Genomic DNA, 16,999 nt, shown 5'->3' with positions numbered 1-16,999 from the left:
GGCCATTAGCAGAAACGTTGCATATTACACTTTCATTGAGCGTCTGTGAAAAAGAGATTCATATTTCATAGCTCACCGGATTCCTCTAGTCGAACTCATGATTCGGACCCCAAACCCCCCCCCCTAGATTATGCACACCATGTAACACGTGGGTAATTATGCACACTTTGTAACACGTGGATAGTTATGCACACTTTATAACACGTGGATAATTATGCACACTTGTTGCGTTATTTAGTTTTGAAGTGCCGTTTATTGGTCGTATGGCAGTTGCTCACAAAGATGAATATCTCCGTAGATAAAACTCAAATCCATCCTAAATATTCATAACCCAGTAGAGTAACGGGTCCGTATTAATATCATATTCAAATACGACCGAATAATACCTTAACAAAATAAATTGTTAAATGTCGTGTATTGCACTGTGAACGGGACGGAACGTTGCTCCATGAAGTAGCGCGTCTTGTTTGCATACAGTCGCTGCAATACTTGAATATCTTCGTAAATGAAACTCGAATTAACATTTACACTTCACATTCCGGTAGAGTAAGCTCCCGATATCATTTCCAAATCCTTAAACCGCGAGCGAAAATGACTTTGAGCAAAATACAAATTAATAATATTTACTCATTTTTGACCATAGGGCAATGCTGGCGGGCCCTTATCGCATACAGCCGCGCTAAGCGTTCACCATCTCCGAAGATAAAACTAAAATTTACTTTTAAACTCCACAGCCCCGTAGAGTAAGCACGCGACGTTAATTGTAATTCATAAAACCTCGAGCGAAAAAGAATTTGAACAAAATAAAGTAAATAAAATATACCACTTTAGCACGCGAGCCTTTTTCCGCTATACGCTACCAACGGGTCGAAATATCCCCCGCAGACACAAAAAAACTAAAACTCAAATGAACTTTTAAACCCCGCGGCCCTCACAGAGCGAGCAGCCGATGTCAATTCCAACGCCGACCGGCGCGAGATTTTTTTAAAAAATGTACCTTAAATAAATAAAAGATTCGATGCGTTGTTCAGGTTGCTGAGTCGGGCGTCTTGTCCGCGTGCAGTCGCCGGCGGTGCGGCGTTAGCTTGGCTTAGGGGCGGCTTAGCTAAGCCGGGTGGGTGGGGGTGGGAGTCTAGGGGGAGGGGGCACGGGACGGTGGCTGCTGCTGCTGAGGAGGATGGGGGGAGGTTTATCCCTTCACGCCGCCTCCACGCCGCCGTAAGCCCGGACAGTAACCCCGGCCAGCACCACCACCACCAGCACCACGGCCGTCGCCTGCCCGCCAAGGCGCGACTACGAGAGGCGCGAGGTCCGAGTCGGAGTCCCCCCGAAGTCTCCCCGCCCGCCGCCTTCCTCCTACCCGGCTCCGTGTCGCTCTCTAGACCCCCCCCCCCACAACAAGAACAACAAGAAGCACTGGCCTAGAGGCCTTGCGAGTTAACAAGAGGTGGGGGGCGGCAGCCCCCCCACACCCCCCCCCACCATCGTCGTCGTGACGGTGAGTCAGGTGGTGGTGGTTTTGTTTGTGTGGCGTTTTACTGCGGCCCCGCTCGGCGAGTTTTTTTAATCCGATTTGAAAGTCGCGGCCTAGCGAGCGCCTCGCCTAAGCCCCCCCCCCCCCCCTTAGCAAGCGCTAGGCCGCGGTCTCCTCTTAACCCGCTCGCAAACGACAACAAACAAGGCTAACTCACTGCAGGTTGGTTATAGATCACTAACTACTCACTGCTGCTGCTGTTTGTTGTTGTTAGTGAGCGGCAGTGGTGGTCACAGTCGGCGTCGATTTCGATGGGGCTTTTGCAACCGGGGTCTTCGCTGAATCAGTCGGCTCCGTAGTTTTTGTCTTTATAGTGACCTTTTAAGAAGCGTCATTCGCGTCGTTTTAGTGTTTGTATGTCGTACATAATGTCGCGTGTAAACACAACTACGTCGTCAATATCACTGAATAGTTATCGATTTGACGAGAGGTTGTGTGGGTTAAGTTTCTACTTTTCGTATTTTTTTAGACTTTCGCTGCCGGATGAGGTGGAGGTTGGTGGTGGCTACTGGGTCACTTTGACCATACTTCACCAGTCTGGTTCGCACGTGAAGATCTCATCCTTGATCGATCCACTGCTGGATGAGAGCGGTGGTGACTGGCTGGGTCACTTTGACCATACTTCACCAGTCTGGTTCGCACGTGAAGATCTCATCCTTGATCGATCCACTGCTGGATGAGAGCGGTGGTGACTGGCTGGGTCACTTTGACCATACTTCACCAGTCTGGTTCGCGCGTGAAGATCTCATCCTTGATCGATCCACTGCTGGATGAGAGGGGTGGTGACTGGCTGGGTCACTTTGACCATACTTCACCAGTCTGGTTCGCGCGTGAAGATCTCATCCTTGATCGATCCACTGCTGGATGAGAGCGGTGGTGACTGGCTGGGTTACTTTGACCATACTTCACCAGTCTGGTTCACGCGTGAAGATCCCATCCTTGATCGATCCACTGCTGGATGAAGCCGCCCACAATGATGATGTGCCGCTAATCCGCACAGGGCCACTTCTGGTAACCACACGAGGTGACGGGGGCGCCATTCCTACTGCGGTGATCCTCAACACCCCTTGAGGATTCTGTGGCTTCATCCGATTCTGTCGGTGCTCGTAATTGGGATGTTGGCAAAGGTGGAGATTTTCTAAGTCGCCGAACGATTAAATTCTTTTATTTTACCGTCATAGCCGATGAGCGTCGTCATCCGATCGTAGCTGTCCGTGACAATCGGCAAGGCAAGCATCACGACCTTCATAACGACTGTCATCAACAAGCGCTCGATCATCACCGTCGTCGTCGTAGCTATAACCACAATCGCACGATAACAGTCGCCATCGTCACCACGGTCGCACAGAAACAACCACAGTCACCAGTCATAATCACCACCACCAGTCACCACCACCAGTCATCACCATTGCCACCAATCACCACCACCACCAGTCACCATTGCCACCAATCACCACCACCAGTCATCACCATTGCCACCAGTCACCATTGCCACCAGTCACCACCACCACCAGTCATCGCCACCACCATCAACCACCACCACCATCAGTCACCACCACCAGTCACCACCACCACCAGTCACCACCACCATCAGTCACCACCACCAGTCACCACCACCACAAGTCGGCACGAGTCAGCAGCAGCAGCACAACATGGCGACCATGCTGAGACGAATCCGCACGGAGAACTACTCGGAGGAGGAGAAGCGCGTCTTCCTGCGACTCCTCGCCGGGGAGTCGGGACTCCTGGACGAGACTTCAAGAGGAGGAGGAGGTGGTGGGGGAGGAGGTGGAGGAGTGGGGGATGGAGGGGGTGCTGGGCCTCCCCACCCCGCCGGGGTGGTGCTGGGGGGCGGAGGGGGTCCCTCCCCAGTGCCGCCGCGCGCCTCTCCGCTGTCCGACCGAGCGGCCGCGTGGCACCGCCTGTCGCGCCGCTACAACGCCATTCTGGCGGGCAGGGCGGCCAGCCGCGACCCCTGGCAGCTGCGGGCCCTCTGGAAGAGACTCAAGCTCAAGGCCAGGAAGGTGAGGAAGAAGCGGGTGGAGAGGGGGCGAGGGGAGGGACTTATGGACAAGGGGAGGGGCGTAGAGACCACGAGAGGGGCTTAGGGACACAGGAAGGGGCTAAAAGAGATGTATGTTGAACTTATAAAATAGAGGTTTCTGGGTTAAATCGCGTAAATATAAATTTGTCGTTAAACCCGCCACCACCCGACACAACCAATTATTAAGGGCTTGTCACGTAACACGAAACATGCTAATTCGTTACAAGTACAGCACTAACCAGTGTTGGAGAGTTAACTACTATACACTACACTACTATACACTATACACTACACCACAATACGCTTCACCAATATATACTGTTTAACCACGTAGGTTTTCGCAACCAATATCCATAAGAGGTTTTTTGGGTTAGATCGCTTAAATATTTAAATGTTGTGTCGTTAAAACTCGCCACCACCCGATACAGACAACTAGTCAGGGTTGTCACGTGAACAGAACGTGGCCAATTCGTCACTAGTACAGCACACCGGTGTGTTGGAGAGCCAAGCCACAATATTTACAATCCGAGTACTACATTTCACTAGCTTCATCACCAACCTGATGTCCCATTAAGACCCATCGTTAGTACAATAGGCTCTGCTACGTACAAATTAGCACAATGTGTAACGAAACAAATACAGCCCTACATCGGTAGGACCTCTTCGTTCATCAAAAACTCTGAACATCTCGTAAATATAATTAAACATATTAAGTTTAACTCTAATGATATTCTTGTAAGTTTTGATGTGACTTCTCTGTTCACAAGGGTTCCGGTCAACGAGTCAATTAAATTACTTGACACTGGTAACGAACAAAGGTTTAGCCAAAGATATCCCAAGACTAGCTGAACACTGTCTAAAGAACACCTACTTCTTGTGGCAAGGTGACTTCTATAAACAAAAGGAAGGAGCAGCAATGGGCTTTCCTAGATCTCCTGTGATAGCGAATTAGTACATGGAAGATTTTGAAACAAAAGCAATAGCTTGAAGCACACTAAAACCATCTGCTTGGTTTAGATATGTGGATGACACATTGGTGGTCTGGCCACATGGCAAAGATACACTGAACGCATTTCTAAATCATCTCAACTCGCAAAACCCATCCATCCAGTTCACCATGGAAGTGGAAGCTGTCAGAACGCTACCATTTCTGGATATTCTGCTCAGACGGGGTCCAAATGGTAAAATAACACACAGCATTTACCGAAATAAAATGCATGCTGATGCGTATCTGAATGCGGAGTCACACCATCACCCCGCACAGAAATATTCTCTTATCAAGACGCTCATTCACCGAGCTAAGAAACTGTCAGATGGTGACAGTCTGAGAAGTGAAATTCAACATGTTAAAGAAGCGCCGCAAATGAACGGTTACAATGATGCACAAATTAAAAAGGCATTGAATGCCAAAATCAAGTTAAATAACACGAGCGTTGAAACTGCCCAAGTTATTAAAACGATCAAAATACCGTACATTGTGGGAGTAACTGATTAACTGGCCAGATGTTTGGAAAAACCAAACATCCGAGTCAGATTTGGCACGGTACATAAAATACAAAAATCAATATCTGGTACAAAAGATGTATTACCGAAGCTATCGACAGACAGTGCGTACAGGATTAACTGCACGTGTGGCAAATGTTATGTTGGGCGAATGATCAGTACGAGACTAAAAGAACATCAGAAAAATATAAAATTCTCCCAAATACAACTGTCAGCAGTAGCAGAACACGCGTGCCAACAAGGACACTCAATTGATTTTAACAATTTTGATTTAAAGCTTTCGTGACTGCAGGGATTCATATTATTGGTTCTTTCGATAAAGTCATGTTAAAACCACACCTGATGATGATTGCTTGTGTTACAGTCGAAATGTCGTGAGAATTTTATTTATATTTTTATTATTTTATTGTTCCTCTTCTACGTGACTTTACTGAAAGAACCAAGAATCTGATTTTAATAATGTTGAAGTTTTGTGCAAAACTGGCTACTACTGGCCAAGACTAATTATAGAATCTATGGAAATTGAAAGAAATAAAATGATTTGTAACCGTTCAGATAGCTACTGCCTTAGTGCTGCACGGAAGCGAATTATCAAATAATACATTGTTTAAAAGGACCACTATACACTACACCACTATACGCCACCACTATACACTACACTATACACTACACCACTATACACCACAACACTACACCACTATACACTACACCACTATACGCCACCACTATACACTACACTATACAGTACACCACTATACACTACACCACTATACACTACACCACTATACACTACACCACTATACACTACACCACTATACACTACACCACTTTACGCCACCACTATACACTACACTATACACTACACCACTATACACTACACCACTATACACCACACCACTATACGCCAGCACTATTCACTACACTGTACACTACACTATACACCACACCACTATACACTACACCACTATACACCACCACTATACACTACACCACTATACACCACACCACTATACACTACACCACTATACACCACCACTATACACTACACTGTACACTACACTATACACCACACCACTATACACCACTATACACTACACCACTATACACCACCACTGTACACTACACTGTACACTACACTATACACTACACCACTATACACTACACCACTATACACTATACCACTACACCACACCACTATACACTACACTATACACTACACCACTATACACCACACCATTATACACTACACTGTACACTACACTATACACTACACCACTATACACTACACCACTATACACCACACCACTATACACTACACCACTATACACCACACCACTATACACCACCACTATACACTACACCACTATACACCACCACTATACACTACACTGTACACTACACTATACACTACACCACTATACACCACTATACACCACCACTATACACTACACCACTATACACCACCACTATACACTACACTGTACACTACACTATACACTACACCATTATACACAACAAAAATATACACTGCACTGCTCTACCCACTCCCCACTCTCTCACCCCCACTCCAGGACCTGGTGCTCTTCCACAAACACGGCTCGACGGGCGACCCCTCCACCTCCTCCTCATCCCTCTCGTCCCCCGCGGATGCCACACACCTCGTCGGGGTGACCAACCTCTCTTCCTCGTCGGCGTCGCCGCCCTCGTCGTTCGAGCCGGACCCCACGTCGCTGCGCGTGTGGGAGATGGCTCCCCAGTGCTTCTCTGACCTTGCCGTCTTGGGGGGCGGGGCCTCTGAAGGGGGTGGGGCCCCGTGCATTGTGGGCGGTGGCCTCGGAGGATCTGGAGGAGCTGGGGGAGGGTGGTACCAACAGGAGGTGGGGTCGGTCCTGCTCAGACCCAAAGCGGAACCAGAGGACGACCTGGGATACGAACGGTGAGTGGTGAGCGGTGAGCAGAGTGTGTGTAGGGGCGCTATGGTGGCGAGATATTATCATCATCGCCTGGTACGCAGGAGGTCGTGGATTCGATCCCGACCCTAGCGATGCTTGTTGTATAGATGGCGAAATGTTAGCACCATTGCCTGGTACGCAGGAGGTCTTGGAGTCAATCCTGACCCTAACGAAGTCTGTTGTATATTTGGCGATATGTTAACTACCTTGCCTGGTATGCAAGAGGTCGTCGGTTCGATTCCGACCCTGACGATGTCTGTTGTTTATTTGGTACCAAGCGTTGTGTACATATATTTATATATAGCTGGAATGCTGCTATCGAGCACCTATGAAGGCCGCCACTGTGGCACAAGAGGGGGTGGGTGGCAACACCACGCCCGGCCGCCTTTGTCTCCCTAGCAGCGATGTTTTCACACACCGCACCAGGGATCATTTGAGGCTGAGTCGACCTTCGGGAGGCTCAGTACCGGTTCAGATAATCACTATCACCGGTGTTGGTGGCCGTGAGTGGGAATCAGTCTTGGGTCTCTACGGGATTTGTAGCGTAGCATAGCGCTAACCGTTACACTCCCACTCCTCATACTCGCAAACAACAACCGTAATTCGCCACTAAGTGGTGGTGACATCACCATGGCGCTTGTGCCAGGCTATGTGCATGTTAAGGCCACGTGAAGTGTTAAACGTCCGCCGGCAGAAGGTCACGGAGCAGACCCAGGTGCCATGGGTCGACCAACTAAGATGACTGGCCGATGCACCACCTGTGCCCCCTACTGTGCCACACACACGTGTACACACACATACATATACACACACACATGTACATACTCACACACGTGTACACGTGTACCAGTTTGACCTCTGGCACGCTTTGAACTTTGAATTTCTGGTTGTTCGCTTTGACCCCCCCCCCCCCCCCCCCCACTATGCGTGCAGGGCCATGTCCGGGGTTATTGGGTCGGCAGAGGTGTCCTCGGTCCTTTCCGAGCTGCCCGTCATCAGCTCCGTGATGTCGGTGGGCGGAGGGAGATCCATCGAGTCGTCTGTTGTTGGGGAATCATCTGTTGGGGAGTCCGTGGATCTAAAAGGATCGCACGGGGGAGGTACGCACATGGTCGGGAGGGGGGGGAGAGGGTGGGACACCTGTGAGTGAGTGTGTATGCATTGTGTGTGGTGTGTGTGAGTGTCTGTGTAGTATGTTTGAGTATGTGGCAAGTGTGTGAATCGTGTCTTCGTGTGCGGCCGGTTGTGGTGCTGGCCACCCACCCCCTTGTGTGCTGTGCTGGCCTTCATAGGTGCTACTTGCTAACAGATCTTGCCCCAACAGTGTTAAGGCTATGCAGGGGATCTGTGTCTTTTGTGTGTACGTGTGTACGTGTGTACGTATGTATGTATGTGGTGTCTTTGTGTGCATGTGGTGAGTGTAGGTGTGGTACCTTTGTGGCATGTGTGAGTGTGTAAAGTCCGGGACCACCTCCTCCATGGTGCCGGACGGTAACGCTGTGGTGGATGTGAGAAATGCCATAAAGGAAAGGCCAATTTAATCAGCTGATCCCCTCATGGCACTTGTAGCCACCACAACGGCCAACCTGGGCTCTGGACAAGTGCGAGGGGCTGGTAACCCCTCCACCTTCAATTTAATTACCGTACAATCACGCACAAAATAAATTACTTCAGCTTTTACCGAAGGCTCTGCGGGGACAGGCGTCTATGACGTATCCTGGCCAAACCCCATTTGGCGGAACCAGGAGACTGAATCCGTATCCTCTGGGTTCCTCCAGAAACAGCAAAAGACCACTGCAAGTGGCCATGTGGAATGTCCGAACGCTCACTGTGGAGGAGAGGCTGTCGCCTGATGAAGCAAGTTGTAATGACACATTTTATATTTACGTGATCTAACCCAAAAAACCTGTTATGGATGATATTGGTCACGAAAGTCTACGTGTCGTAGTGAAAGTACCTACAGTGGGAGGGCATAGATCGGGGCGGTGGTTTCTGTAATTCTATTTTTTCTTCGTTGAATTATAATCTCCACTCCGTAGCCGGGCTCTCAACGGACGCCCTCTCCTCCCCTTGCCGCCGCCTCCTCGACAACGACGACGGCGGCAAGGAGGCGACCTCCCGCGGCGTCGCCATGGAGACATCGCCGCCGTCGGACCACCCACGCATCGGCAAGCGCGAGGAGGAGGAGGAGGAGGAGGACGACGAGGTGGAGGAGCTGCAGCAGCAGCAGCAGGAGGAGGAGGTGGAGGGACGGCGAGAGAGGTTCTCTCCCTACGAAGGGGACGGCAAAATGGCGTCGGAGGGAGGGAGACCCGAAACGTCGGACGCCGCCGCCAACGTCTCTCGCGGCAGGCCGGAGGCTTTGGGCTCGCCTAACGGCAACGGCGGCAACGGCGGCAACGGCGGCAACGCCGGTCGTGGTGACGGAGACGACACCGGTGGTGGCGGCGGTGGCGATGGCAACGACGTGATGGTGGTGGACTCCTCTCCTAGCGCGTCTGCTGCCTCCACCCTCCTCTCCCTGGCCGTGGCTCACCCCCACCCCCCCCTGCCCCCCCTCACCGCCACCCCCGCGTCTGCAAGGACGTCCGGGCAGAATGGCACCGGCGGTGGCACCGGCGGCAGAGGCGGCAGCGGCAGGAATCCGACCCTCTCGCAATCCGTGCCGCCTCTGACGCCAAACAACGCTCTGCCGCAGAGGCGGGGGATGTCCGGATTTCGAGATGGCCACCTGCGGAACGTCGCTCCCTTCAACCATCACCATCAGAACCAGCAGCAGCATCATCAGCACAGGCAGCAGCCGCAGCCGCGCAACGATAAGATAATCGCGGCGATCATGTCGAGGGTCCGCGCTCAGAGACACCGGGACCACCCGGGCCTGGCGTTCTCTCGCGACTCCCGGCGGTTTGCGGCAAACTTTTCGGCTTCTCCATCCTCCTCCTCGTCCGCCGGCACCGCCGCGAGCGCCCAGCTGTCGGTAGCACCTTTGGCTTCGGTCGGATCGGCGTCGTCGGCGGTAGCGGGAGGAGGACCACCCGGGGCTCCCGCGCCGGACGGAGAGACGCCGTCGTTCTCCGGCGTCGCCGCTCCGCCGCCGCCGTCGTCGTCGTCGGCCGCGCAGAGGCACGCGGCGGCCGCGACGCTGGAGTTTGCGCGCCGGGAGCACGTGGCCAGGATGGAGAACCTGCGGCTGGAGCGCGAGATCCTTGAGATGAAGCGCGACGTGTGGAGGCTGCGCCGGCAGAGCCTGCAGGCCGGAGTCGAGGTCTACCCACTGGAGGGGGACGACTGCGACGGGCTGTGACGCCGGCGGGGGTGGGTGGTGTGACGGGGATGATGATGGTGACGATGGTGACGACGGTCTGAGTTAGTCGGTCCGAGTCGGTCCGCCCGAGGCAGTCGGCGTCGGTCCGCCCGAGTCAGTCTGAGTCGGTCTGCCCGAGGCAGTCTGAGTCGGTCCGCCTGAGGCAGTCCGCCCAGAAGCTCAAACGGACGCAGTCAGGTCGGCGGTTCGCTTTTGGCGTTGGGCACGGTGGCGGTGGGGTAAAGTCCTGGTTAGTCCCCATTACCCTCCCTACTACCTCCCCCCACCTCCATTGTCAGGAAGGGCGCCTCGACAAAGACCCTGGACGCCCGCCTGAGCCCCCACGCCCTCCCCCCCACGCCCCCCCCCCACCCCTTCTGAAGCGGCACTCCGCCAGCGTTTGTGAGCCGGAGGAACTTTTCGCCGGCAGCGGCGCCAACGAGCCGGGCGGCTGCTGGGAGGCAGCGGTCGTAGCCGCACCTTCGTGCCGCCGCCCGTCGTGTTTGAACGCCGGATTTTAAGGGGCCCGCGGCGTCCGCCGGCGTGAAATTTTTATTTATTTCGTTTGCAAGGAAGGAAGCCCCGAGGCAAAAAAACAAAAACGGTGCCTCCTTAAACTAAACTCATTTTTATTGTTACCAAGTGGAAGGCACCCACTGAGCCCCGTAGCTTTTATCAGAAGTGGCCTGCCCATCACAAATGGCAGCAGCTCAACCAAGTGGCTGACATCACCATCACGTGGACATTGATAGCAGAAGCCAAATACTCTAAACGTGTGTTTATACAGACTCCTAGAGACCCATAGATATCCATAGACTCACATACACCCATAGAGACCCACATACACCCATAGAGACCCACATATACCCATAGAGACCCAAATATACCCATAGAGACATACACCAATAGAGACCCACCTACACCAATAGAGACCCACATACACCAATAGAGACACACATATACCCATAGAGACCCACATATACCCATAGAGACATACACCCATAGAGACCCACATATACCAATAGAGACTTACACCCATAGACACCCACACACACCCATAGAGACCCACATATACCAATAGAGACCCACATATACCCATAGAGACCCACATATACCCATAGAGACATACACCAATAGAAACTTACACCCATAGACACCCACACACACCCATAGAGACTTACACCCATAGACACCCACACACACCCATAGAGACCCACATACACCCATAGAGACAACCACCCATAGAGACCCACATACACCCATAGAGACACACACACCCATAGAGACACACACCCATAGAGACGTACACCCATAGAGACACACACCCATAGAGACAACCACCCATAGAGACCCACATACACCCATAGAGACAACCACCCATAGAGACCCACATACACCCATAGAGACCCACATACACCCATAGAGACACACCCATAGAGACTCACATATACCAATAGAGACACACCCATAGAGACTCACATATACCCATAGAGACCCACATACACCCACATACACCCACAGAGAGCCATAGAAATCCACCGTACTTATGGAGACCCATACTAAAACTAAACTATATTTATTGTTACCAAGTGTAAGGCCCCACTGATCTGCTGTTTAGCTGCTTTTCTCATAAGCGACCTGGCCTTCACTAATGATAGCAGCTCATCCAAGTGGCTGATAACATCATCACCATGTGGACATTGATAGCAGCAGGCACATACTCTTGAGCGTGTGGTGACGAACGCAGGAACCCTTTGTTCCAATGGGAAAGCAATGGGGGGTTAGCGTACTTGGAACGAGTGAAGGACATCTGTGGGGTAGGGGCGGAAATGGTAAATGTTGAAGAACAATTACGACAATAAGTGATACATTGTAAATAATGTTTTCTTTTCTATTAACCGTTGATGATTTTACGACGATGAAGGAGGAGATGGCGGTGAGGAATTCAGGAGGATGACTCCCCGGGAGATGCAGATGTTTCATTAAGAATGACGCACGGTTTATGTGGGAAAATAACGTTCAGTCCGGTTCTCCTGTAACGCGTTGGTCGTAATAACAAATAATGACACGTGACATCGGGGTGTAAAGCACAGTCCGCGATAACGCGTGAGATGCGTACGCAGGCAGAACAAAGACTCAGGCGCGTGGGTACCACCTTGAAGGATCCAGCAGCATCTCAATACCTTGTGCGATGATGATGATGATGATGACGATGATGATGCTACTTTGAGGCAGCCGTACAACCGCTAATTCCTACTCGCGTGACGTAGTTCCTTTCGCTCGATCGCGTTATGTATCCAATTCGCACCTAAGTTTCTGTACAAACGTGTTCCCTATCATTCATCATCGCGTTATGTATTCACTTCGCGTTGTGAAAACAACACGCAGCGTTGCAGCGGCAAGGGACTGTATTTGGAGGTCGGTGTCTGCGGGACGCGCTTGGATGTTGTCGGGTTACTGTTGTTTATATACTCGCGTAGGCAATTGTATAGTTTTCTAAATGCACTTGGGCATATCACTGTCGGGCGTTCAGACGCATACCGTGCGCTCCGTCGAGATACGCCTGGACGTCTGTAGAGCGTCCGGTTGCACCAATTTATTTATACTCGCCTGTCTATAGAGCCTCAATCACTTGTCCATAGATTTCAGCAGGGTGCTTCGTGTACGTACGTGTGTGTGTGAACCGCTTTGGGCACCGTACGTAGCCGACCGTGCTAATCGGGAGGTGCGGTGGGGGGGACAGCGTAGCGTCTAGATGCGGTGATGGGAAGTTTAGATTAACCTGAGTTCGTCTCAAGAGCATTGATTACCACCCACAGCAGTCGAGATTCGCCAGTTAGAGGTTAATCCGTCTGATAGAAATCCAATTATTGTAGTCCGAGATGCATCTAGGATATCACTCAGCGGTCCAGATGCAGAGATAATCGCGTTCGTTTTGCATTCTTTATTGTCGGCGGGGCGACCAGGATGCGCCATTCCGTTTGCAGGTTAACTTATTGTCTACGGAGCGTCGAGAGCAAGGGGGTCGGCAAACCCGCGGCTCCAGAGGTGCACGCGGACTCTTAAGGGCTGCTATGTGACAGCGTTTATTGTTCACGACCTTAAAATTTGACTTAAAACTTTCCTGACTGCAGGAATTCACATTCTTGGTTCTTTCGGTCAAGTTACGTAGGTAGAAAATAAAAAGTAACATAATAAAATTAAATAAAGTATAATGTTTAAGTAATGATTTGCTTTTATTATTTTCAATACATTTTTCTTTTTTCTGTTATTAAATTTTATTTTATTTTCTACCTACGTGACTTTACCGAAAGAACAAAGAATATGTTAACTACCTTGCCTGGTATACAGGAGGTCATGGGTTCGATCCCGACGATGCCTGTTGTATATTTGGAGTCCGCGTGTTTCTCTCCCCGGTGGTCGTGTGGATTTTCCCTCGACGTTTAGAATCGGTGTTCAGAGTATTTGGCTATTGCTATGAATGTCCACGTGATGATGGTGATATCAGCCACTTGGTTGAGCTGCTGTCATTTGTGATGGCCAGGTCGTTCTGAAAAAGTGCTCCGTAGCAGCTTTGTTAGGGGGGGGCCCTCATACGTGGTAAGAATAAAAAATATAGTTTCAGTTTGTCACGGACCACCGTCGTCGCGTATTCACGTTTCATTGCGGCTCTCGAAGGACTGAGTTTGTAAACGGATTTACCCCCAAAAAATGGCCCTCGTCATATCGGCTTGCCGACCCCCCTCGTCGAGTCACGTTTCATTGCGGCTCTCGAAGGACTGAGTTTGTAAACGGATTTACCCCCAAAAAATGGCCCTCGTCATATCGGCTTGCCGACCCCCCTCGTCGAGACGCGCTGATTTTCCTCCATCGTCTGCAGGAGTTTGCTCGCGGGTGGAGGGGCGTCGAGATGCGCGGCCGGTCACCTTTGAATGAACCCAGTTCCTTGCCCGCGTTGGCGTTGTTTTTAGTTTAGTTTGTAGAGCGTCGTTGTCCGGAGAGTCGGTGGACGCACTGAGTAATGTTAACCTCGCCATCCGGTTATTCTGTGATATCAGCAGGCCGCGTACGGTGGGGTAAAGTGTGGGTATGCGCAACCTCTGTTAAGACGTACCGGCCAGCGTGGAAGAAGAGTAGGCCAAATACCGCCCTACAGAGGGGCTCCGTACGGGGCAGCGCCTTTTATTAATCAGCCTGTCTACAGGGCATCTAGATCCAGTGAGACAGTGCCTACAGGACTTCTAGATCCAGTAAGATGTCTACGGGACTTCTAGATCCAGTGAGACAGTGGATACAGGACTTCTAGATCCAGTAAGATGTCTACAGGACTTCTAGATCCAGTAAGATGTCTACGGGACTTATAGATCCAGTAAGATGTCTACAGGACTTCTAGATCCAGTAAGATGTCTACAGGACTTCTAGATCCAGTAAGATGTCTACGGGACTTCTAGATCCAGTGAGATGTCTACAGGACTTCTAGATCCAGTAAGATGTCTACAAGACTTGTAGATCCAGTAAGATGTCTACAGGACTTCTAGATGCAGTAAGATGTCTACGGGACTTCTAGATCCAGTGAGATGTCTACGGGACTTTAGATCCAGTAAGATGTCTACAGGATTTTAGATCCAATAAGATGTCTACAGGACTTTAGATCCAGTAAGATGTCTACAGGACTTAAGATCCAGTAAGATGTCTATGAGACTTTAGATCCAGTAAGATGTCTACAGGATTTTAGATCCAATAAGATGTCTACGGGACTTTAGATCCAGTAAGATGTCTACAGGACGTAAGATCCAGTAAGATGTCTACAGGACTTGAGATCCAGTGAGATGTCAACAGGACTTCTAGATCAAGTGAGATTTCTACTGGACTTCTAGATCCAGTAAGATGTCTACAGGACTTATAGATCCAGTAAGATGTCTACGTGACTTCTAGATCCAGTAAGATGTCTACGAGACTTTAGATCCAGTAAGATGTCTACAGGACTTTAGATCCAGTAAGATATCAACAGGACTTCTAGATCAAGTGAGATTTCTACAGGACTTCTAGATCCAGTAAGATGTCTACAGGACTTATAGATCCAGTAAGATGTCTACATGACTTCTAGATCCAGTAAGATGTCTACAGAACTTCTAGATCCAGTAAGATGTCTACAGGACTTTAGATCCAGTAAGATGTCTACAGGACTTCTAGATCCAGTAAGGTGTCTACAGGACTTCTAGATCCAGTAAGATGTCTACAGGACTTCTAGATCCAGTAAGATGTCTACAGGACTTCTAGATCCAGTAATATGTCTACAGGACTTCTAGATCCAGTAAGATGTTTACAAGACTTCTAGATGCAGTAAGATGTGTACGGAACTTTAGATCCAGTAAGATGTCTACAGGACTTCTAGATCCAGTAAGATGTCTACAGGACTTCTAGATCCAGTAAGATGTCTACAGGACTCCTAGATCCAGTGAGATGTGTACAGGACTTCTAGATCCAGTGAGATGTCTACAGGACTTTAGATCCAGTAAGATGTCTACAGGACTTTAGATGCAGTAAGATGTCTACGTGACTTCTTGATCCAGTAAGATGTCTACATGACTTCTAGATCCAGTAAGATGTCTACAAGACTTCTATATCCAGTAAGATGTCTACAGGACTCCTAGATCCAGTAAGATGGCTACAGGACTTCTAGATCCAGTAAGATGTCAACAAGACTGCTAGATGCAGTAAGATGTCTACAGGACTTCTAGATCCAGTAAGATGTCTACAAGACTTCTAGATGCAGTAAGATGTCTACGGGACTTTATATCCAGTAGGATGTCTACAGGACTTCTAGATCCAGTAAGATGTCTACAGGACTTCTAGATCCAGTGAGATGTCTACAGGACTTCTAGATCCAGTAAGATGTCTACAGGACTTTAGATCCAGTAAGATGTCTACAAGAGTTCTAGATCCAGTATGATGTCTACAGGACTTTAGATGCAGTAAGATGTCTACGTGACTTCTTGATCCAGTAAGATGTCTACATGACTTCTATATCCAGTAAGATGTCTACAAGACTTCTATATCCAGTAAGATGTCTACAAGACTTCTAGATGCAGTAAGATGTCTACGGGACTTTAGATCCAGTAAGATGTCTACAGGACTTCTAGATCCAGTAAGATGTCTACAGGACTTCTAGATCCAGTGAGATGTCTACAGGACTTCTATATCCAGTAAGATGTCTACAGGACTTTAGATCCAGTAAGATGTCTGCAGTACTTCTAGATCCAGTAAGATGTCTACAGGACTTCTAGATCCAGTAAGATGTCTTCAGAACTTCTAGATCCAGTAAGATGTCTACAGGACTTTAGATCCAGTAAGGTGTCTACAGGACTTCTAGATCCAGTGAGATGTCTACGGGACTTTAGATCCAGTAAGATGTCTACAGGATTTTAGATCCAATAAGATGTCTACAGGACTTTAGATCCAGTAAGATGTCTACAGGACTTAAGATCCAGTAAGATGTCTATGAGACTTTAGATCCAGTAAGATGTCTACAGGATTTTAGATCCAATAAGATGTCTACGGGACTTTAGATCCAGTAAGATGTCTACAGGACGTAAGATCCAGTAAGATGTCTACAGGACTTGAGATCCAGTAAGATGTCTACGGGACTTTAGATCCAGTAA

At 49.7% G+C, this 16,999-nt stretch overlaps 1 protein-coding gene across 1 annotated transcript; it reads left to right on the top strand.

Moving 5' to 3' along the window:
- The first annotated feature begins 1,142 nt into the window (after nucleotides 1-1,142).
- Nucleotides 1,143-13,974, top strand: LOC116958159 (uncharacterized). Its single transcript, XM_032980657.2, has 5 exons — nucleotides 1,143-1,498; nucleotides 2,004-3,558; nucleotides 6,653-7,017; nucleotides 7,967-8,133; nucleotides 9,073-13,974. Exons 2-5 carry the CDS (start codon nucleotides 3,187-3,189, stop codon nucleotides 10,335-10,337), a joined length of 2,169 nt encoding a protein of 722 aa, XP_032836548.2. The 5' UTR covers nucleotides 1,143-1,498; nucleotides 2,004-3,186; the 3' UTR covers nucleotides 10,338-13,974.
- Nucleotides 13,975-16,999: the final 3,025 nt, after the last annotated feature.

This window comes from Petromyzon marinus, chromosome 73, assembly GCF_048934315.1.
Source record: "Petromyzon marinus isolate PM22_M1 ecotype Great Lakes invasive population chromosome 73, UKy_Petmar_22M1.pri1.0, whole genome shotgun sequence".
Taxonomy (NCBI): domain Eukaryota; kingdom Metazoa; phylum Chordata; class Hyperoartia; order Petromyzontiformes; family Petromyzontidae; genus Petromyzon; species Petromyzon marinus.
This window is presented reverse-complemented; position numbering and strand designations above follow the sequence as displayed.

What these genes read in the sequence shown, in the direction of transcription:
- LOC116958159 (XM_032980657.2), top strand. Translation starts at nt 3,187, where the DNA reads ATGGCGACCATGCTGAGACGAATCCGCACGGAGAACTACTCGGAGGAG. An exon ending in TCAAGCTCAAGGCCAGGAAG is followed by an intron (nt 3,559 to 6,652) that starts GTGAGGAAGAAG and finishes CCCCCACTCCAG; the next exon opens with GACCTGGTGCTCTTCCACAA. An exon ending in AAAAGGATCGCACGGGGGAG is followed by an intron (nt 8,134 to 9,072) that starts GTACGCACATGG and finishes TCCACTCCGTAG; the next exon opens with CCGGGCTCTCAACGGACGCC.